This window comes from Ambystoma mexicanum, chromosome 2p, assembly GCF_040938575.1.
Source record: "Ambystoma mexicanum isolate Mex_15411 chromosome 2p, UKY_AmexF1_1, whole genome shotgun sequence".
NCBI classification, from domain to species: Eukaryota; Metazoa; Chordata; class Amphibia; order Caudata; family Ambystomatidae; genus Ambystoma; species Ambystoma mexicanum.
In genome coordinates, this window is record NC_090923.1 from 771,460,323 (window position 1) to 771,480,991 (window position 20,669).

General features: G+C 45.0%; 1 protein-coding gene across 2 annotated transcripts in view; it reads right to left on the minus strand.

The window, feature by feature from the left end:
- The window catches only part of LOC138566776 (cytochrome P450 2C19-like), a 726,413-nt gene that overhangs the window by 179,567 nt on the left and 526,177 nt on the right, over positions 1-20,669 (minus strand). For both annotated transcript variants that reach the window (XM_069644425.1, XM_069644427.1), the window contains exon 8: positions 5,811-5,952. In XM_069644425.1, the coding sequence (XP_069500526.1) occupies positions 5,811-5,952 (142 nt within the window). The remainder of the gene's footprint in view (positions 1-5,810; positions 5,953-20,669) is intronic.

Consider the following 20,669-nt stretch of genomic DNA (forward strand, 5'->3'; position numbering starts at 1 on the left):
CTACCCTCTAGACCAAACTAGAAGGGTTTGAAGAATACCTCTCTCAGGCTTACTCTGATGCAACAAAAATGTTTTGCTTGAGGAAGATCCCATACACCAGGAAAGACAAGGACTACTGTTTCATTGGAAATGTCTCTGGTTACCCACCACAGCCATTCAAACTCGTTTTCTTCAATGGTGCCATGATGACCCCAGTGCAGGACAATTGGGTGTACTAAAGACCTGAAAGAAAATCGAGAGGTATGCCTGGTGGAAAGGGTGGTCTCAAGACATCAAGGATTACATACAAGGATGTGGAGTTTGTTCTTGGTCAAAAAACCTCCATCAGAAAACAATGTGACTGCTTCAACCTCTGCCAATACCCCAAGGTCCTACCCCTGGAAAGATTGCTCAATGGATTTCATCACAGACCATACCAAGGTCCAAAGCCAAACCATCAAATTGACCATTGTGGTTAGGTTTACTAAACTGGCTCACTTTATAGCTTTGCCCAGGCCACCATCAGCTCTAGAATTGGCTCAACTGTTTGTGCCACACTTATTCCGACTACATGGCTTGTTTAACACCATTGTTACTGATAAAGGAACACAGTTTGGATCACATTTTTGGAGAGAGACCAGTCTTCTTTTGGGAATCAGACTACGATTTTCAACTGCATACTATCCTCAAAGCGATGGTCAAACCTAGAGGGTGAATCAGATCATTCAACAGTATCTATGTTGTTACACCACTCTTTATAACGACAACTGGGTAGCGCTGCTCCCCTTGACGGAGTTTGCATACAATGACGCTCATCACGTCTCATTCTTAGATACTCCTTTCCACCTCACGTATGGTTACCATCCATCTTCTTTCCCCACTAAAACCCTTGGTCCCATTCTCATTCTTGCTGCTCACAATCATATCCAGTCCTTACAACAGGGATTCTAAAAGGCCCCAATACAACTCAAACATGCCCAAGAGGCCATCAAGAAATGTGCTTACCAGAAAAGGACAGACACACCACGGTACAAAGTGAACGACAGTGTATGGTTGGGTACCAAAAATCTCAACTTTCCCAAAAGACCACAAATATTCAAACCCTGATATATTGGACCCTTTCCGATTACCAACACCATCAATCCAGTAGCTATGAAACTACTGATACCATCAAACTACCATATACACCCCTTTTCCCATGCATCACTGCTCAAACATCCCGTCCATTCCCTCAAATACGGAGATCATCATCTACCAAAGCCCCCATCAGTGGATCCTCATGATGTCTATGAAGTCAAAAAGATTGTGGATTAACGTATTTGAAGAAACTCTGTCCAATATTTGATTGACTTGGCAGGGTACAGTCGAGAGGATAGGACTTGGGTCTTGGCTAAAGATTTATTCTCACCCCAGTTGGTTAAGAACTTTCATTTGCGTCATTCAGACAGGTCTGGTGAGAAAGGCAGACCCCCCCATTTGGGAGGGGTCCCTAGGAGGAGGCATACTGTAGGGTTTGGCAAACCTCACACTGTTTTCAGACATCCAGTGGCCCGCCTGTTAGCAGGACGATTGTGGCAACCTTGGTGGACTCATAGATACGGACCCAGGTAGAGTTTCCAACAGGTTTTCACCTCTTAGTAATGGCGACTTGACTATTTCTGGTCCACTTCAGAGCTCAATGGAAGTTGATCGCTGATCAGCAATTTCAAGTGACTGTGTTCAACTGAGCACGCGTTGTATTGCAGCTACCGTGGGGAACTGTTGTCTTTCCACAACTTCTACCCTTCCTACAACGAAGGATCGCAGTACCTAATTTCTGCACAAACTCATTAGGCAATTAGTGATTGCATGATCTCTTGCCTTGTTTCTACCATACCTAGCGCTATAAGTCCATGCTAGATGCAAATGCTGAGCCTCAGCGTTTTCCTTCCTGGTTCCTTTCACTCTGGACTTCGTTCTCCTTGAAAATTCACCAAACCATCGGCTCCAACGGTAGTGCACCATTATTCTCTACAGATACTTTACATGAATATCAATGCTTCTCCTGGTGGATTACCATGGTCCCTTTCATAGCAGACTGGCCCCCCTTTTAGGTACATACAAAACAAAGGGGAGGCCAAAAGGAAGAGGGAGGGACGCCATTTTATCAGTGAACTAACACTCTCTTTTGTCTCACCCTTGTGCATATTTCTGTCTCCAAGGACAACACTCCTGCTCTACTACACATCCCCCACAATACCACAGAGGGGAGTAGCAAAGGGTGTTTTCGTTATGTGAAACCATAACCCTTTTTCTTTCTCCTGTCTGTTGCTCTGTTGGAATGTTTAAGAAAGGAAAGGTCTGTATCGATCATGACATTGTCCTAGATAAAGCAACCAAAGGTGAACATTTTTTGTTAAACATTCAAGAAAAAAAGGAACAGAAATACAACCATGCTAATGAAGAAATTTGCCAATATATTTTGGACCAAGCACAGCGATTAAGTAGTAAATTCTATTTACAAAATGTGTCTAAAAAGGGACAACTTGGTTGGGTGTACTCAGTCCTATTCTCTTGTCTGCATCTAAAACTATTAATCCAATGTATGCATGTACAAGATTTATAAAACACAAACCTAGATGGGAAATAATGCAGCATGTTACATTGTGGATAATGTCAGTGGGTCAAAGTAGGTTCAGGGGAAGCAGAAGAACTAGAGTGGCTAGAGGGAACAGTGATGGGACAAGCACCAGAATGGACTGCTTGGAAAGAGCAATCAGCAATTGCTAAAATAGTCTTTGAAGAGTAGAATCGTCAGTTCCTTCCTGAAACATATGATTGAGGGGCACAGTCTCATGTAAATTTGAGAAATTGTTTCAGAGACAGATTGCATAGCATAAAAAGGCCTGTTTCCTTTTCATTTTTGCAGTTGTTTATTTACAGTCAGGCGATGACATGGCTTCTGGTGGTGTGCTGGTCTCCGGAGATGGTGGGTTTCTTGACCAGGTTGAGTGGTTTTTTGATTATGACTACTTTGTAGGTGATACAGGATGTCCTGAACATGATTTGTGCATGAAGAAGTATTCAGTACAGCTCCTTGAGGAAGGGAGTGATGTGAGTCAATTCTCTTAGTCCTCTGATAAGGTGAGCTGCACCATGTTGAACAGCTTTCAGCGAGGTCAGGGTAGAATCTGGGACGCAAGCGAATAGGGACTTGCCACCGTCCAGGTGGGAGATGAGCAATGCTTAGAAAACACTTCTGAAACATGAAGCAGAGATGAAATGCTTGACAATGCAGAGGATGCCAAGTTGGTATTGTGCATCTTGGATGAACTTCCTGATGTGTGTAATGAAAGAGAAGTCACTGTCAACAGTAATGATGAGCGATGTTCAACAGGGTGAAAGTTGAGGTATGAATCCTATGTGTTTCATGGCATTCGTCCAATTTTGGACTTTTGTATGCTTTGTAGGGTTTCTTAAGAGAATTAATTTGCTCTCTGTTGGTGGTGATTCAGATAGATGCTTGACATACACATTTGGATGAGGACAGATAGTGCTTGAATCAATAGATGCCATTGCTGCAATTGATCTTTTAGTAACGCTGCATGTCACATGTGTATATGTATATCTTCACATTGTGGATTTACCCTACAGGTTCCATATAGAGGTTGAAGATGACAAGTGACTGGATGGAACATTGTGGAACACTGCAGGTTACTCGGTGGCACTGCGATCTGTTGGAGCCCATCTGGATGAGTTGTTATCTATTGTAGAGGTATGAAGCATAACACTGCATGACAGTCCCATGTAGTCATGTATCGGGTGGGGTTTATGAGGATGACCTCATGGTTGACAGTGTAGAAAAAGACAGTGAGGTTGAGTCAATGAGTGAGTAGCGGTCTCTTTTGGACTAGGATGTCTAGGATGACATTGATAACTTGGAGTATCTGTGTTGCATCGTGATTGTTAACTAGATTGGTAGGCTTGTAGATGATTGTGATTACTGATACATTCACGCAACAGGATGGGGCTGTTTGTCTCAATCAATTTGCTAAGAAAGGGATGTTAGTTGGCTAAGTTATTTGGATGAAGGGTGATCCTTTTCATTATGGAGATGAGCCGCCCCATTTCTAAAGCATCTGGGACTGTGTATATTGAACGGCGGATCTATTCATGACATTGAAATGTGGTGTGAGTGCTTCGACTATGATGAGATTTACAGTGGAGGAGGGGGAGAAGAAGGGTGCTGTCAATATGATGCTTTATCCTATTTTTATTTTCTGAGTGGAAGTTGTTGGTGGAGTTGAATTGATCAACAGATTGTGATATTGTATGTTAAAGCATGGAGTTTATGCAGTGCTTCATGGGTTTGAAGATTGTTCTTGTCTTGTTGGCTGCTTTAATGATGGTTGTTGTGTAGTAATTTGCCTTCACTTTGATGAGTACCCTGTATGTTTAAGGAAGGGACCTCAGGGTGATTATGCCTTCTGTTGTTGGGATTTTCTCCTGAACTATTCTTGCATGGGGATTGTGTGCTTGCTCTCAAACAGCTCCTGTGTGCACCAATGTAATGTTATGTTGTGCCTGGGTGTGATTTGTCTCATTTGGGGTGTGTTTGAGTGTGCTTAGCTGGGCATTGTCATTCCCAAAGGTGTCAGACAAGGCAGGATGTGTATTTTAGTATGGTCTGTCCAGTACAAATACACAGTGGGAATACACACAATTGCTCTGAGCCAATGAATAATAGGTCGGATGTGTTGACCTTTTAGTGAGTTGATTCTAACCGCTGTTTGCAAACTTCTGCTGCTAAGTGACACCTTTGAACAGTACAACTTGCCCTCAACCAATTCTAAAATGCTTTCAATATTAGGGTGAGAGAGGTATACTATTCATACTCTAACTGATTCACCTTTGTGAATAAAAGATCTTTGATCCAAGTCGTGGTGCAGTTTTGGGCATACTGTATTGCAGTCTTTGCTCACACATTTACTTCTTCTGGTTAGATTAGCATTAAGTCACCAACATTGTGCTAGTTGTAAACATTCTTTCTGGGTCAGTACTTTTTGAATATTAGCTGGAGAACATAATGTGTTCAATTTGTTGTCCATGATTTCCTTTCTTCGTTCTATTTCAAAGGTTATCAGTGTTTACACGTCTTTCTAATCCAACAGGATACATTCAATTACTAATCACCAAGCCACCTCTTGAAAAGTTAGTTGGGTCCATTGTTATCACTCCATTGTGTTATGTACTGATAGCAAGCTGTGCTCCAAAAAGGTGCCGCATGATAAAATTGCTGTACAAAGTATTGCTGGATAAATAGTGATTTATTTCTCCAACTAACAAGCACTTACCCCATATATTGAAGGAAAGGAAAGTGACCAAGCTATGACCATGTCCTATCACTGAAAGAAAATGTGTGCTTTGAGATGGGTATTGATCTTGTATTTCAGGTCACTCATTTGGGAAATCCAGTCCAATAATTATTTATATGAAGTTACTACACTGCAAAAATTAAATAAACCTCACCAGCCACCCCCTTAATGAAAGTATCATATTGCTCAGAGGCTATACACATCCCAAGTCTTGATGGGTTTTTAATCTCCCATTCGAGACACTCATTTGCTGTCACTGTATGCTCTCTTACCTCTAAGGATAGCTGACCTAAATTATATTCAGAATGTATGTGTTCAGTCTACTAGTAGGGTGGAGTAGGGGAAAAGTGAACCATTATTAATTGGGACAAAATAAGCATTATGCAACTGATCAGGTGATAGTTTTAAGCAATGCTTCTCTAATGAGTGATTTGGGGTGAAAGGATATGAATGAATCGTTTTAGCACTGGTACTTACCGAGTGAGAAGGGCACGAAAGCCTCATTTTTCACAAAGTTTCCCTTTTCATCCAGAAAGTTCTCAGGATTGAAGTTGTTTGGGTATCGAAAATATGTGGGATCATGCAGTGCAGTGGTCAGCATTGGCAATATATGTGTGCCCTGAAAAAGCAAAAAAAGATATATAATGGAAAAACACATTGAAACAATTGTGTAATACTTGGCATCAGAGGGTAACATATGTCGAGTTCACAGATAACATGCTCTAAGGATCTGAAATTGCCATGTCTATTCAACAAGTACATAATTATTAATTTTGGAGTCCAAACATGGCATTATGAATTATTTCTTATGCTACCTCAAATTAATATTAAAGTATTTTGTGCAATCAATGTTTTATTTCATTTTGCTTATAGATATTGTGGCAAAGTCTAGTTTAACCTCCGCAAGGGAGAATGTGGGAACTCTGTAGACCACAGAGAGCCACTAGCTACTTGATGCAAACACTGGGGGTGGTACATCCAGGACATGGACCCCAGAGCTATCCAGTTCCTCTGTGGAGGTGAAACCACATGCCACGTCACATTAAGGCAGTACAAGATTAAAGCAGTAGTAGAGCTAACCAAAATATAATAGCATCTCTCATGTATTTCTGCTGCCACATGGTCTTTGGAGATATGGGCGGTCAAATGTAATTGTTCTAGTGCAATACCTAACACTTTTGTGGGAATTACTGTTTTCCCTGTGCTATTTTGCCTCCACACCAAGTTGGTGAGTGAGAGTTAACATCCCCTCCACATCCATAAGCCTTTTTCTTCCTGGGGAACTTCCCTCTGTAAATCAATTATCTGCTCAATCGGTAGGGAGTTGAAGGGATCTGCCCTTTCTGATTCTGTGTGTCTTTTCTCCCCTGTAACCATAATTGTTGCCCTCCCATCTGTACCTAGGTATAACCATGTAGTCCCCTCAGGTAAATAGGTTGCTGCTTTTGCTGCTCGGTCGGGGATATTGTTCCCTTTTGCCAGCACAATTTATGATAGCCACTTGTACTGGAAACTTTAATGCCTCTATTAATTTGTTTAGCAATTTAGCATGCTGTACTGGGGACCCATCACTTCTCCTTAATCCTCCCCTTTCTCACTGCCCTAATCCGGAATGTATAGTGGACGTTACATAAGCAGAGTCTGATAAGATGGTCCCTACATGCCGCTCCATCATCTGTAGTGCATTAATCATGGCCACCAATTCTGTTGCCTGTGCTGAATAATGTGATGGTAGCCTCAATAGAGATTGTATCCAAAACTGTTCATCCTTGTAATAGACTACTGCAGCACCAGTGCATTTTATTCCTGTATTCGGGTCTATAATTGACAACGCATCTGTGAAGACCATATCCCCTCCATCCACCTCTTCTTCCTTTGCCTGCATTTTTCCTGCAATGATATCCATATATGCTGGGTAATCATGCATGCAGTCCCCTTTCTCCATTCGTTCTGCTATGAATGATGCCGGATTAATCACAAGTCACCTCACTACCACAATTCCTAGATGTGTCAGTGTGATGACATACCTGGATGCCTTCTGAGTGTGTTCTTCTACTTCTCTAGGATGGCGAAAAGAGAGTGTCCACATATAGAACTATGGGGAAACCCATGGTAATATATAGGACTTCTCTTTGTAATTGGGGCTTGCCATAACGGGCCCAGTGCTTCTTTAAGTTCAGTAAAACTGTCCTTATCTGCCGTCCACTGTATTGCCCTTTTCTCCCTCTGTGCTTCCTTGAGGTTTTGTGAAGGTGGAATAGTCGAATATCCAGACCCTGCAATAATTGCATAATCCTAGAATCTTTTGCATTTCTTTCACCGTACAGAGGCGTTGTGTCATGTGTATTGCCTCTACTCTTTCTGGGGTTATTTTGCAGCCTTTCCTGGATATTATTTGCCCCAAGTACACTACCTCCCCCTGACAGTATTGTAATTTTTCCTATTCCACTTTGTACCCCTTTTCTGCTAGCAATGTTAAGAGGGGCACTGAGTCTGCCCTGCACTGCTCCTCTGTTTCACTGCACCCCAGTAAATTGTCCACATATTGGATCACCGTACTGGGCATGGGTAAGTTGCTTAGGTCCATCTGAAGCGCTCATTTAAAAATACTTGGTGATTCATAGTACCCTTGTGGGAGCCTAGTATGTTCAAATCTGGTCCCCCGATGGGTGAACGCAGTGAGGTATCTGGATTTGGGGGTGTAGTCAGATGGAGAAAAAGGCATTCTTCAGGTCAATGATCCTGAAGTAGTTTCCCTTTGTCAGGATGTTACATACTATTGTAGCAGGGTTCAGCACAAGTGGGAACTCTGCTTTCACAACATTGTTTAAAGGGCAAACATCCTGTATGAATCTCCATGACCCCCTTTTTGACTTCTTTATCAGGTTTATTGCGGTGTTGTACAGAGATGTTGATGTCTGTACTATGCCTTGTTGCTATAATGCTTGAAGGGTGAAGTAAATTCCTTTATCTGACTCACAGGAGAGTGGGTATTGTTGTGCTCGTGGCAGCAGACCTCCCTCTTTCAGTTTTGATTTGAATGCTCCTGTTCCCTTTACTACCCCTACAACATGGGGGCCTGTGGTCCACAATTTCTATGAGACCTTCTTTAAGTCCCCTTATGTGTACCTGCTCTCGTTTTTCACTAGTTATGTCAGTTGCAGTATCAGCTTTCAAATACTCTGAATCGACATGGGATCAGTAGCTGGGACACTATCTCTCGTTATTTTTCTCTTTCAGAGAAAAGTTGTTTGTCAATTAACCCTGTTATTGTCAGTGTTGGGTAAATACACAGCACTGTACTGCACTCAATGTCATCGTCATCTGGCCCACATAATATCAACATGTCTTTGTGGATCACCACTTTCTCAATCTGTAACACTGTTGTGGTGCCCCTAGCTTCCTCCTTCTGACACTGTGGTCGGAAGAAGAAGTCTAATGCCAGTCTGAACTCCTTCCCCTGTATCCTCGATATCCATCTCAACAGTATATGGACCCCGTATTAACAACTTGGGGCTGTCCTCACAGTGTGCTGTGCATGTGTGCTACCAGAAAGAGCGTTGCCACTCCGGCACAGTACACGCTTGGTGTCGAGCACACATCCACTTTTCCATGAATGATATTGTTGCACACAGTTTGCTCAATAAATCCCTCCCCAAGATATTTTTTGGGGTGTCCTTTAAGTACAGTAGGGGTGTCACTATATGCTGTGTCCCTACCGTTAATGGCACATCTTTTGTTAATGGAACTATGACAGCAGCCCCAGAGAAGTCCTGCATGTCCATACCTCTGCTTGACAATGGAAATCCGCCCTTCGTATGCATGACTTGGTGGCCCCTGTGTCTATAAAAAAATGAAAATTCTCTTGGTCCTATCTTCACTGCTACTTTGTATTCCTCTTTGTGGTCTTCAGTTACTGGTGGAATTGACACACAAGCACTCCCTGTGGGCTTTCCTATTGGGGGGTTATGTTTGGCTGGTATGGGAAAGGATTTCCCCCATAACGCTGACCCCAGTACACTGGGATATCACATTCTATCCTAGTACCATTGCATTCACTTGTGTCTGGCTGATACTGATGGCAAGCATGGGATGTTTCTCTGCTCTCTGTATGCCCCACATATGCTTGTGACTACACCTGTGGGGGATGGCACTGCTGAGCATAGATACCTTGCTGTTGTGCCACTTGGTATGCCTATGACTGTGGTTGCTGTCCAAAGGGGCAAGTGCTCGCAAAGTGCCCATGGTGCTGCATATGAAAGACAGGCCCATGAATCTGTATCCTACTCCCCTATATCCTCCTCCTCTCTCTGACTGAGGGTTCCCTTTTCTCATTTGAAATTACCCCCTAGTTGGTAAATTGCACTTGTGAATAGTCCCCCTATTGCTGCGCCCCCGCCCCCTTTGTGGGGTGCATGGCAGCGGCACATGCCCACTGGGAACCACCCCTGTTGGGCAGGAACCACTGTGGCAGCAACGAGTATGTACATAGCCCCCTCCATTGTATACCTTGCGAGCTTCTTATGAACAAGCTTGTTGTCTGCTTCGCTCTCTTGCTTTCTCTTACAGTAGTGTACTATGGTTGCCTGTGTCTTTGGCCATCCCTTTGTCTCCATTCCCATTATTTTATCTAAAGACGACATCCGATGACAGTCATTTTGACCAATTTGTGCAAGAATAAGGGAACACATTTGTCGCATGGTTTCAGCGTTTCCTGCGTCCAGGGCTTCTGGCCCTGTTTTATATACTCTGCTGGGTCTCCACCTGGCTTCATCTTATCAGTTATGACAGCTCCTAAGTCTGAGCTGTCCGGATACATGCTCCTCAACACCTTCCACACATGATCCTGATAGTAATCGAATGGCGCTTTGTTGTGTGTGTTTGTGTTTAGTCTAACCCATTTGTATACCACCTGTTTTGATATGTTGTCTCCCCGTTCTCCTATTTTTGTTTCAAATAAGCTTTTCATATCCTGCAGTCACTTCTGTGGCCTCTTATTCAAGTGTGTATATTCATTTGCTAGCCCCTGCAATAAGGGCGGGAAAACTACTAATAAGATTATGTCTTTCCATTGTCTACCATGGTATGTAGTGCATCCCCTCTCTCCTTCTGTACCAATGGCATCTGTGCCACCATTGCCCTGTTCTAGTCCCCCCTTGTCTCTGGTGCCCCTTCTCTTTCTGATTGCAGAGGACACTTTACCAGGCTCTTCTCTGCTCCTCACATTCACCTGTCCATCTGCTTCCACCCTTTTCTACTCTCTGGGCCTCATTACAAGCCTGGCGTTGGACCATGGTGCTATTAGCACCATGGTCCATGCCGGATTCCGCCATGGTGGATGGGGGATTTACCGCCCCATTCCAAGGTTTGCGGTGAGGTAAATCCCCATTCAACATGGCCCCTTCCCCATTCCCATTTTTGGCCCATAGGGCTCAATGGGAATGGGGAAGGCGCTAATTACGGCACCATAAATTACGGTGCCGTAATTAGCACCAAGGTCCCTTAGCGGGTTGGAATTTAACGCCTGCAAAAAGCAGGCGTTAAAGTGTGAATCTGGCGTTAAGGGTTTAACGGCGCTGCAGCCTTTTACAGCGCCGTTAACCCCTTAACGCCAGGGTTGTAATGAGGCCCTCTGTCTCGTGTGTTCATTGCTCAACCTCCCAGCCACTCATTACATCCTCCTCTTATTCCATTTTTGATGGGATACTTTCCTCATCCTCTGTTTCTGTCTCCTCCACTCCCCGTCTTGTTCTCCATTGTCCATTTAAAATGCTATCCTCCCTGAGGTCGACCCTTTTTCATCCCCCACACCTTCCTTCTCATTTGTCTTCCTCCGGTGCTCTTTTTAGATGACTCTTTCTGCTACATTAGACAGCACCTCCAACTGTTTCCTTGTGCTCTTCGCTATGTACGCTGGATACTTCTTCTCTCTATTGTCATGTGTCTCTCTCATTTGCGCTTCCCTGCCTTTCTTTTGCCCTTGTACCCCCTCCTCTCTTTCTGGATACACCCACTGTGGGTTTGTATACCCTGCCGCAGACCTTAACACTGGATTTATTCACTACAGTGGGGGTGGGGCACTGGTTTTATTCATTGCTTCTGCTTTTTTCTCCTACCACTTTGTTTACTCATCCTGTTTCTTCTTGTATAATTTCCAGAGGCTCAAGATACTCTGCCTACTATTCAACTTAGAGCCCATGTACTTTATCAATAGGTATGAGAACATATGTCATATTATTCTGTTATTAAATGTTCCCTCCCCTGGCCATGCATAAAATGACTGTCCTGCAGTTTCTTGGACCCATTGAAAATTATATTTTAATATTTTATCATGTTATTGCGGTAGTCCTTCACTCATGTGATCGAGGGGCCTACCTTGACATGCCATTATTCACCCTTCCACCATCCCTTATTTTATGTCCCAGTAGTCCCAATTATCCCCCTTTTCTCTATATTCCCCCTTTTACTCCTTTCTTTCTTTCTTGTGTTCGCACACACACCCTCATTCACTCCTCAAGCTTACGTACTTACCACTCTTATACCCATATGCCCTACATGCTCTCTCATTCTGGGCTTCTCCACAGGCTCACCCACACACTCCTCTTCCACTCACGTCGACTCACTCCATGTTAGTACATCACTGGCCTTCTTCACAGGCACACTTTTACCTATGTTAGTGTAGACCGAAGTCACACCACACCCCTCTTCTATGTTGATGTCCAAACTTTGGCAAGTGCAATATCATACAGTTGACCCTTCCACATTGGTCCACATTATAAAACGAACAAAAAAAATGCTCTTCCTGTTAGGCAGAATCATATGCATTACCCTTTGGGAACACCAGACACAATTAAGACTTCAAGTTTAAGTATAATTTCACCTTTGGTACAAGCTTGTACTACACAGTAAAGTGGTAGCGATGGCTGAGCAGCCAGATTTATCTCAAGAGTAAAGTGAGCAGTATCAACAGTTACACAAAGGACATCAATTACTATGGTTCAAACAACCACTGATTTACAAATCAGTTGTAAAACAGTTCAATAAGTAAAGCAGCAGAAAAATCACACTCTTAATATACTACACACCACCCAATGAATTTTGGACAAGTTAAGCTCAAAATGAAGTGTGAGCAGAATGGCACTCCAGCAATTATAAACGGAGGGAAAGACAAGGTTATACAAAATTAAGCAGCACCAACAAGTGAATAGTCAGGCAATCGAGTAAAGGCTTCTACAATGAGGATTCCAATCAATAGGCCAGGGCCAATGTTAATGGTCACAGTCTTTGCTCAGGATCACACAGTTCATAGTAGTTTGCTGTTAAGTCTTTGCCAAGAGTTTGAAACGAAGTTGGTCGGAAGAAAAGTTACTTAAAAGACTAGAGAAGGACAAGCTCTCGGATTTCAGAAAGATTTCAAATACTTTCACCATGGTCTGACAGAACGAACGACCGGATTTAAACAGTACCTTGAATGAAGAAGGAGGCTGTAGCTGAGGCAGACGTTCCTGGCAGATCCTGCAGGCTCACGGTTCCTGGAGCGACTATCGGACTGACATGAAGGAGGAAGGCTGAAGGGTCCTGCACTGCCCAGGGAGGAAACCGGCAGCAGTGCACAGCAACAAATAAATGGTGCATTCCTTAAAACCCAAGCAGGGTCTGAGCCTCCTAGCTATCCGGTTCACTGCACCTGTGCACAGTAAATTCGACCAGGAGAGGGAGGTCTTGCTTGGAGTTTGGGAAAACTGGTTGGTCCAACCAGCTATGGGGAAGAAGATTCCTTGCAGATCTTTTCTGTTGTCGAAGTTTGGAGATTAGGACCCGCAGCAGGGCTTCACCGGGAGGTTCAGTCATGGTAGAGGTCCTTTTTCCTTAACTTCTCTTTGGTTCTCTCGATCCAGTGGCGACTCTGCCTTCTCAGTCCCAGAGACCTGCTTTTTATGCAGTTTTCCACCATTCACATAGCCTGGCTGTCAATCACACAGCAGGGTGGCTGAGCTGGCCCAGCAGTCACCAAGCCAATCAAACAGGAGTGTGACTTGGGTTACCAAGGGAACTCATGGCAGGGTTCCTAAAACCCCTCCCTCACATCCTGCCTACCCAGACATTCAGGTGCCTAAGGAGGGATTCTGTGCAGAAGCCAGCGAAAGGACGGTGATCGAAGGAACCAAACCTGGTTTGGTGCGCAGAGTAAAACACAAGAAAGACTTTTACACAAAGAAATGGCGAATAAACCCAGCTGAAACCAAATTAAAGTGAATATGGTCCAGCGGGTTTAAGTTGGAGGCTAGCAAGACAGCCTAAAACAGTACCAAGGCTATTTAATTAAATCACAGTAGGAAAAATATGGTAGATACCACTGCCACCAGCCAAGTCTTAATGAAAAGGGAACGAAACAATGTTCCATGAGAGACAGACAAAAAGGGATAACTATTAATATTAACACTTTCCAGTACTCTATGTAAGATAGGTTGTACTGGGTATGTGAATTTAAAAAGACTAATAAAGTCAATGGCAGCTTTACATGTTCTGTTAGACAGTAGTCAGTCCCAGAATATCGAGTCTAAAGTGGGAAGTCTGAAAACGACAACCCTGTGTCTCTGCACTGAAGATGCTGTGTAACACACATTAAAAAGATGATGCCTATGGAGTAGGTGAAGCTCCGCAGTCTATGAACACAAACATGTTAAACATACACAGCAAAACACATTTAAGAGTGGAAAAAAGGCTCACACTCTTACCAGGTGAAAAAAATAAATCCTAGAAATCCAGCAAAGCTGCTGAGGGACTCAGTGGGTAAGGGAAATTAGCCATTTTGGAGAATTCTCCCTAACACTTCCCTTACTCCTTAACAGCAACACACCAATACAACAAGTTCAAGAAGAAGCAACACACTTCTGCCCCAATGGGCAACTATACAATCGCCTGCACTATGCATAACTCCCGTCTACCAGGGCCTCCCCTTACTACACACTCTCCCTGCTCTAACACAGGTGTGCCCACTCATGCACTTCTACTCTGTATGGGGTAGAGTGTACTAAAATCTACAACTACTACGGCCGATTGTACTCCCACCTTGAGGATGCGTCCTAAACACTGTAAAAAGGTCCCACCCCTTTCGAGGAAATGCAACCACAATACAGTGCATTCATGCATGGGTACACTCACGTGTCCTAGAGATCCTCGAGCACTCTCAGCCCGAGCCTTTCTTGTGGGCTCACTCATCCTGAGCGCGGGTGGCGCTTGATATCAGGCAGACTGTCACAAACTCAGCATCTGTATGGCCTCCTCAGTGGTGTATGTAGAACTGGTCTGCAGCCGCCGGACACACACCCCACAAGTGGTTGGCTGGAATATGCCCAATTGGCCGTGGGAACTGAGGATCTTGCTGGGGCCTCCAAAAATGTATTTGGGGTCCTCTGTGAGCATGCAATCAGTAATTTACTAAATGTAGTCCAAAAACAAGCGTACACCAGGCAATAAGTAATGCTGTTTATTACAGCTGGGCAAGTGCAAATCAAACAGAAAAGTGTAACAGAACTGGTTGATGAGAGCCTTCAAAAACGCGTATTGCGGCCCAATCTTTTATACAGGAAAACAATATTAGCATTGTGAGAAACAATTGCAATTAATGATACAAGCTATTGAGTGTCCCACAAAACTAATTAGTGGGGCTACATCAATCCCCTGTAGCTGAATATAGGTTAGTAAAAAATTATTGGAGCAAACAGTTCCACTGCCCCCTGGTCTATCACCTCCCTCGTGGTGCCACATTCCTTCCCGCTCCACCCCAAAAGTTAGTTGTTAGTACTACACACTGGTTATCATGCTGACCTCCGGGACTTAAATAACCTTCCATTGGTCATCACACATTGGAAAAACAGGAGATATCCTTAACTTGTGGGAAGGGATACACTCACATGTCATCCGATCAATGACGTGCTTTGTGTCATTGGCGAGAGTGCAAGATACATGTTGCTTTTCAGGGACACCAAAACTAACCTTCTGTTTTGCTGCTTCATGTATCGCCCGTGGCCCCTCATACTGCTTCCCAGGCCCACCTGCCAAAGGGTAATAGTATTGGTAATGTTTATTTATAAAACGCCTATACAAAGGCAAGTGTTTCAAAGCGCTCAAGGAGGGTGGGAACATGGGGAAAACAACAGTCGCTCAGAGCCCTTGAAATTCTAAGACAATAATAGTCTGCACAGGAAGAGTAAGTGCATACAATACATTTAACAGTTGAGACACATTAAGTAGGCCTGGATAGCGAGTCTGCAATTTTTACCAAGTGCATTTAGGGGTGAAGACAAGGGGGAACAGACATACGATATTCAGGCGCACTGCATTCAGATCGTGCAAGTGCACAGACAGACTCAGACAGGGGGAGGTCCAAGTGCACCCAATCGGTGGCGACTGGGGTAAGTGCAGAGATAGTCACCCTCTGGGGTAATTTCTCAAGTGCAGTAAGGGCGGGTGGGGTGTAAGGCCCTAAGACAAGTGCAAGAGAGGACTGGAAGGGGTGCCCGGGACCTGAGAGACTCTGAGGTGCACAGGGCGGCCAGTCAACTCAAAGGGCAAATTGAAACTGCTGAACAGACTTTGACTGTACCTTCCCAGACATATTTCTGTGAGCTCAATTTCTCCCTGGTCCCAGTGAGTGCCTGAGGGCTCGGCTTGCCGACCTTCTATGTAACAGCTGGTTCTTTTCCCAACAACTGTTTTTCTCCTGAGAACGGTCTGTCTGAGTGACTCTTCCCCCACCCGACTGCTGTGAAGGGTCAGCGCAATTTTCTAGGCGCCATATCATACAAGGCCTATATGGGTCCTTCCCAGGCAGTCTACTCACCTGATTTGAACGGTGCACGGCACCCTGTAGAATCACACAACCATATACATTGCATGCCCCCAGGTAACCCCTTGAGCACCTCCACCCCCTTCAGTCCCCTTGCATCTCGGGCTGCGTGTATGCTTGAGGCACCCAGTGTGCAGCAATCAATGAAGCCCCTCCCTTTACCATTATTCCCACAACTGGTAGATGTGTCCCCTGGACAGCAATGTATCAGCACTTTCATTGCACTGGAAAGGTTATAATACTTGGGACCGGATATGGGAGCGGGCTTTGTATGTGCATGCTCCTGGCCTGGGCAGGAAGTTTCCTCAGTTTACATCCTAAGTTGCATGGACATACCAGCCTTGGATGGGGTTTGCTGTTGTGACAAACCAGAAGATGCACCAAGGTTGTTTAGGTCACTGGAATGTCTGACTACTTCCGGGGCATCCGTACTTCTGTCATGGACCACCATACTATACCCTTTCCAAAATGGCATCCATGCAGGATACCATGCCCCTTCCAAGAAGGTGCCACTTCCACTTCCTGTTGCCCTAATGGAGACCCAGATATTTTGTTGTTACATTTACTTGTATTTGTATGCATATTCCTCTTTCCTCATAACCTTGCTCCTACAGCCTTGTCTTCCCCGCCCCCATTTCTGATTTCTGTCCCTGTTTCTGCTGCAGGTCTTAGCTTGGACTCATTTCAGCCTTGCTCTTGCTACCTTGCTTGTGGTTGCCGCTCTTCCATTCATCTGTTCTAGGATCCTTTATCCTGTTCTGTGGAGTTCTGATCTTCCTTCTACCAGTGCTTAGCTGATTCCTGAGGGTTTCTTCCCCTTTCGGTTTTCTCCTCAAAGACAGCCCCCCATCTTTGGGGTCACCGGCCTGTTTGGTATTTGTACCGCAGGAAGGCAGCTTTTGTGGCTGGGTGGCTGAATTTAAGAAAAAAGAAAACTACAACCACAGATCTAACACATTGTTCTGGTTGTGCCAATAATACAACGTGCACTTGGGTTGCTAGCCACGTCCAGACTGTGCGCTCCTGCCCACGTGGCCCGTGGGCTCTGCAGGACTCAGCTTGGATGCGCTCATAACAATGTACATCACCCTCACCTAGAGTTTAGAACTGGTACTACGGGAAGTCCCAGTTTGATGAGTCTTGGCGGTCTGGTCGAGGGGATTGAAATTCTGTCCCTTGCACTGGGAGCTGGAGTCCGCAGGGGCAGTGGAGGCAGCTCACCGGTGTTAGAATGGATTTCTGAACTCTGCTCTGGTGAACAGATGTTCAGTAGGAAACCCTAGTTTAGCGAAACAGCAAACACTTCTGCCGCGGTAGCCAGGACAATTCAAGCTAGCTTGGAGAGCAGTCAAAGCCAAGTCTCAGGAGTAGTGGGGGTGATCTGAGGTCTTGGATGAGCACACAGAGTAGGACAAAAAGAAATACTCTTAGACACTAATATATCAAAAATATACAATTTAGTAGACCCAGAACAAACACAGGGGAATAATGAAGAAGACAGTAATACTACTACTATGTAAAATATATATACAATAACTTATTGTCACTGTGGTAACGTGCAGATTCCCTCCAATACCTATAAAGAGGGAAGGTAAACACACTTTATCACAGTGGCCAACTCTAGAAAAGGATATCTCTAACTTAAGAAGTCCAATCCTATGAAGATAGGAGCCTTGTGCTCAATGTTATGTTCCTGAGTAAAAGCGCTCATTGATGCATAAAGTTCACAAGGGACAAACTTCAATGGCAAGGAAAAGTTAGAAGAGGGCACTGTATGAGGAATTTGGTTCCAAGAGTCAGAGGTGCGTCTGCTATGAAGAACAAAGCAGTCCCCAACTTTCGGGCGACTATAGAGAGCAAGAGCCATACAAGTCAAGGCAAGGACCACAAGTAACCTTTGTGTGGAAAAACAGTACGGAAGAACTAGTGGCCACCGGTAAGTGGTATGATTACTAATCACCCTTAGCTCACACAGGGTTCAAACTTGGCAGATTTGAAGAAGGTTGCCTGGACTACATAATCCCCACCTTGGTTACGCTTGAAAGTGCACAGGCACTGCGGCTGCAGATCCAGATCCGATTTACATCAGGAGCTGGATCTCTCATCACAAATGCAGGACAAAGAAGGCACCGATGCAGGCGGTCACAGTACAATTGAAGAAAGGTGGAAAAGTCAATGACAGTGACTGTCACTTCCGCACAGTGGCGCAGGAGCACCCAAGTCTCACGGGCTGATGCATGCTTCTCTCTTGCTGTCCAAAGCAGTAGGGAAGACAAGATTTTGCAAGAAGCTGCTCTGCACTGCGAACTACGGTTGATGACAAAACTTGATGTAGCAACACTCCAGCACGGGTGCCAATGTACAAGGTGGCCAATCCACTGGAGGGCCCAGGTACACTACTGAGGAGGCTCATTTGCCGAGAACCAAGGAGGAGTTGAGAGTCATTGGACCCATGACTCAAAAGGGTTGCAGCACATTTGCTGGTCTTTGGAGATTGAGCGCAAAGCAGGGCTCTACCGGGACAACATAGGTCTCAGGGTGCCAAACCTTCTCTGCGCGGTTCCGGACAGTCCTTGGATATGCTTCGTGTCTCTGGATACTTGGCTCCCTGTATAGGCTGATTCACACGTAAAGGTGACCTGCAGGTCTGCACTCAGACACCCTCCTCATATCCTAAAGTCCAGTGAGTGCTCACACCCAGCTGGCCAATGAGAGGATCTGCCCCACTCATGCACACCAGCAGTGGTCCAATCAGGGGCCATTGCGGCTCTCATGCACACCAGATATCCTGGCACCAGTAGTGTGCATTGTACCAGCCAGTCCCAGCCCCCTTCTAGTTACCCAGACACGTGACATGCATTAGCCTGCTAAAAAGCACCAGATTTTGCGGGAGAATGCATGCCCAAATAAGGACTCCCTGGTTCAGAAAGAGCATGGGGAAGGCCAACAGACAAAATGGCCCAAGGAGAAGACAAAAGACCTTGTGGCACGGCCATGACAGAAACTAGCCACAGTCATAATCCACATGCAGTAAGTGTTGTATGGCTCAGTAAAAGTTAACAAACATAAATTAAAAAAGCTTCTGTTGCCACCAGTCTACTCCTTGGCACATTGTCCAGTTACCAAAAAATTTTTAAGGTTTGTCGTAGGGCACGAAAACGCAAGTACCCCAGTGGAGCGTGGCTGAAGGCTGTGATTCCCTGGCAAAAGTAAGGACAGGAGGCTGAAACAAAAACAAAAAGTTGGGGAGTCCACAAATATAGAGGTAAAACAGCAGTAAGTGAAATGTTACCTAACAACCAGGGTATGGGAGTGGTTGTTGGTGGCCTGCCTCACTCGTGAGAGGGATCACAAGGTCATTTAAATATCCCCACCACTGGATCCAAACCCTGAGGGTGTTTTTCGCAGGGTCCCTTGTGATCGATTGCTACCTCTTACTACTCGGTCTGGGTTTGGTGTGCCAGCATCTGGGGAAAGACTCTCAAAGGAAGCCACATGACTCTCTTCACTGGTATGGACTTCCATTCTTGTGCACTTGATCCATCTGTGACTTTCCTGCTGCTAGTCCACCTGGTGAGTTTGTCGTGCATTGTGCAGTCCTCGGTCCCTCTCTTTTTTCCTCCATTCCACCCCTCTCCTCTCACTCTCTATGGTGCTCTATATCTCTGACATCTACACTAACTGCTATTCTATCACATATCCTAGCTCTCTTTTGAAGTATGGAAGGAAAACGATCAAGAAAGTTCTCCAGGTCTCCAATCCAGGCCTGCCCAATTGCTGACACATAGGTCAATGCTTCTACCAGGCAGATTGTCACTGACATCCTCTTTGTTGTTCCTGCTCCGGACCTTTGGATTCCCCATATGGCCTCAGTCCTCTCCCCTTTCTCTTCTTCGCCCATTAATGGTGGAACCCACTGGAAAGTACTCTTGGCACACTTTCCATCCTCTCTGGGAATCACTATGTCTACAAGAATGGCACTGTCATGGCCCTGGGCTCTCAGCCTAAACTCTTCCTTCTTGATAGGCATCTTCCGTCTCTCATCAAATCCCCCCTTCTTCTGTCACTCTTCCTTCTGCCACCCCTCTAGATGCTTGGCCACCACCGACGGCCATACCACATTCATGTAACCCGCCTCTGAAGATCTTCAAAGGTGGCAATCAGCTCCACTTCGCAACACTCAACTCTCACTCTATGATTAAACACGCTTCTGACATCTGCCAACTCCTTGAAGACTTTGACCTTGATATCATTGCTCTCATGAGACATGGTTCACTGCCAGCACTGTCACTATTTCTGACAAACTCCTCCCAAGGGACTACAAGATCCTTTCTAAGCCCAGGCCTAACCAGGTTGGAGGCAGAGTGGCCCTGATCTTGCCTGAATGGGTCCCTGCTACTATCATACCTACTCAGACCTACTCTTCCTTTGAATTCCTAGTCTGCAGGCTTGGTGTCTCGCCAATCCTCTCGCTGACTCTTGCC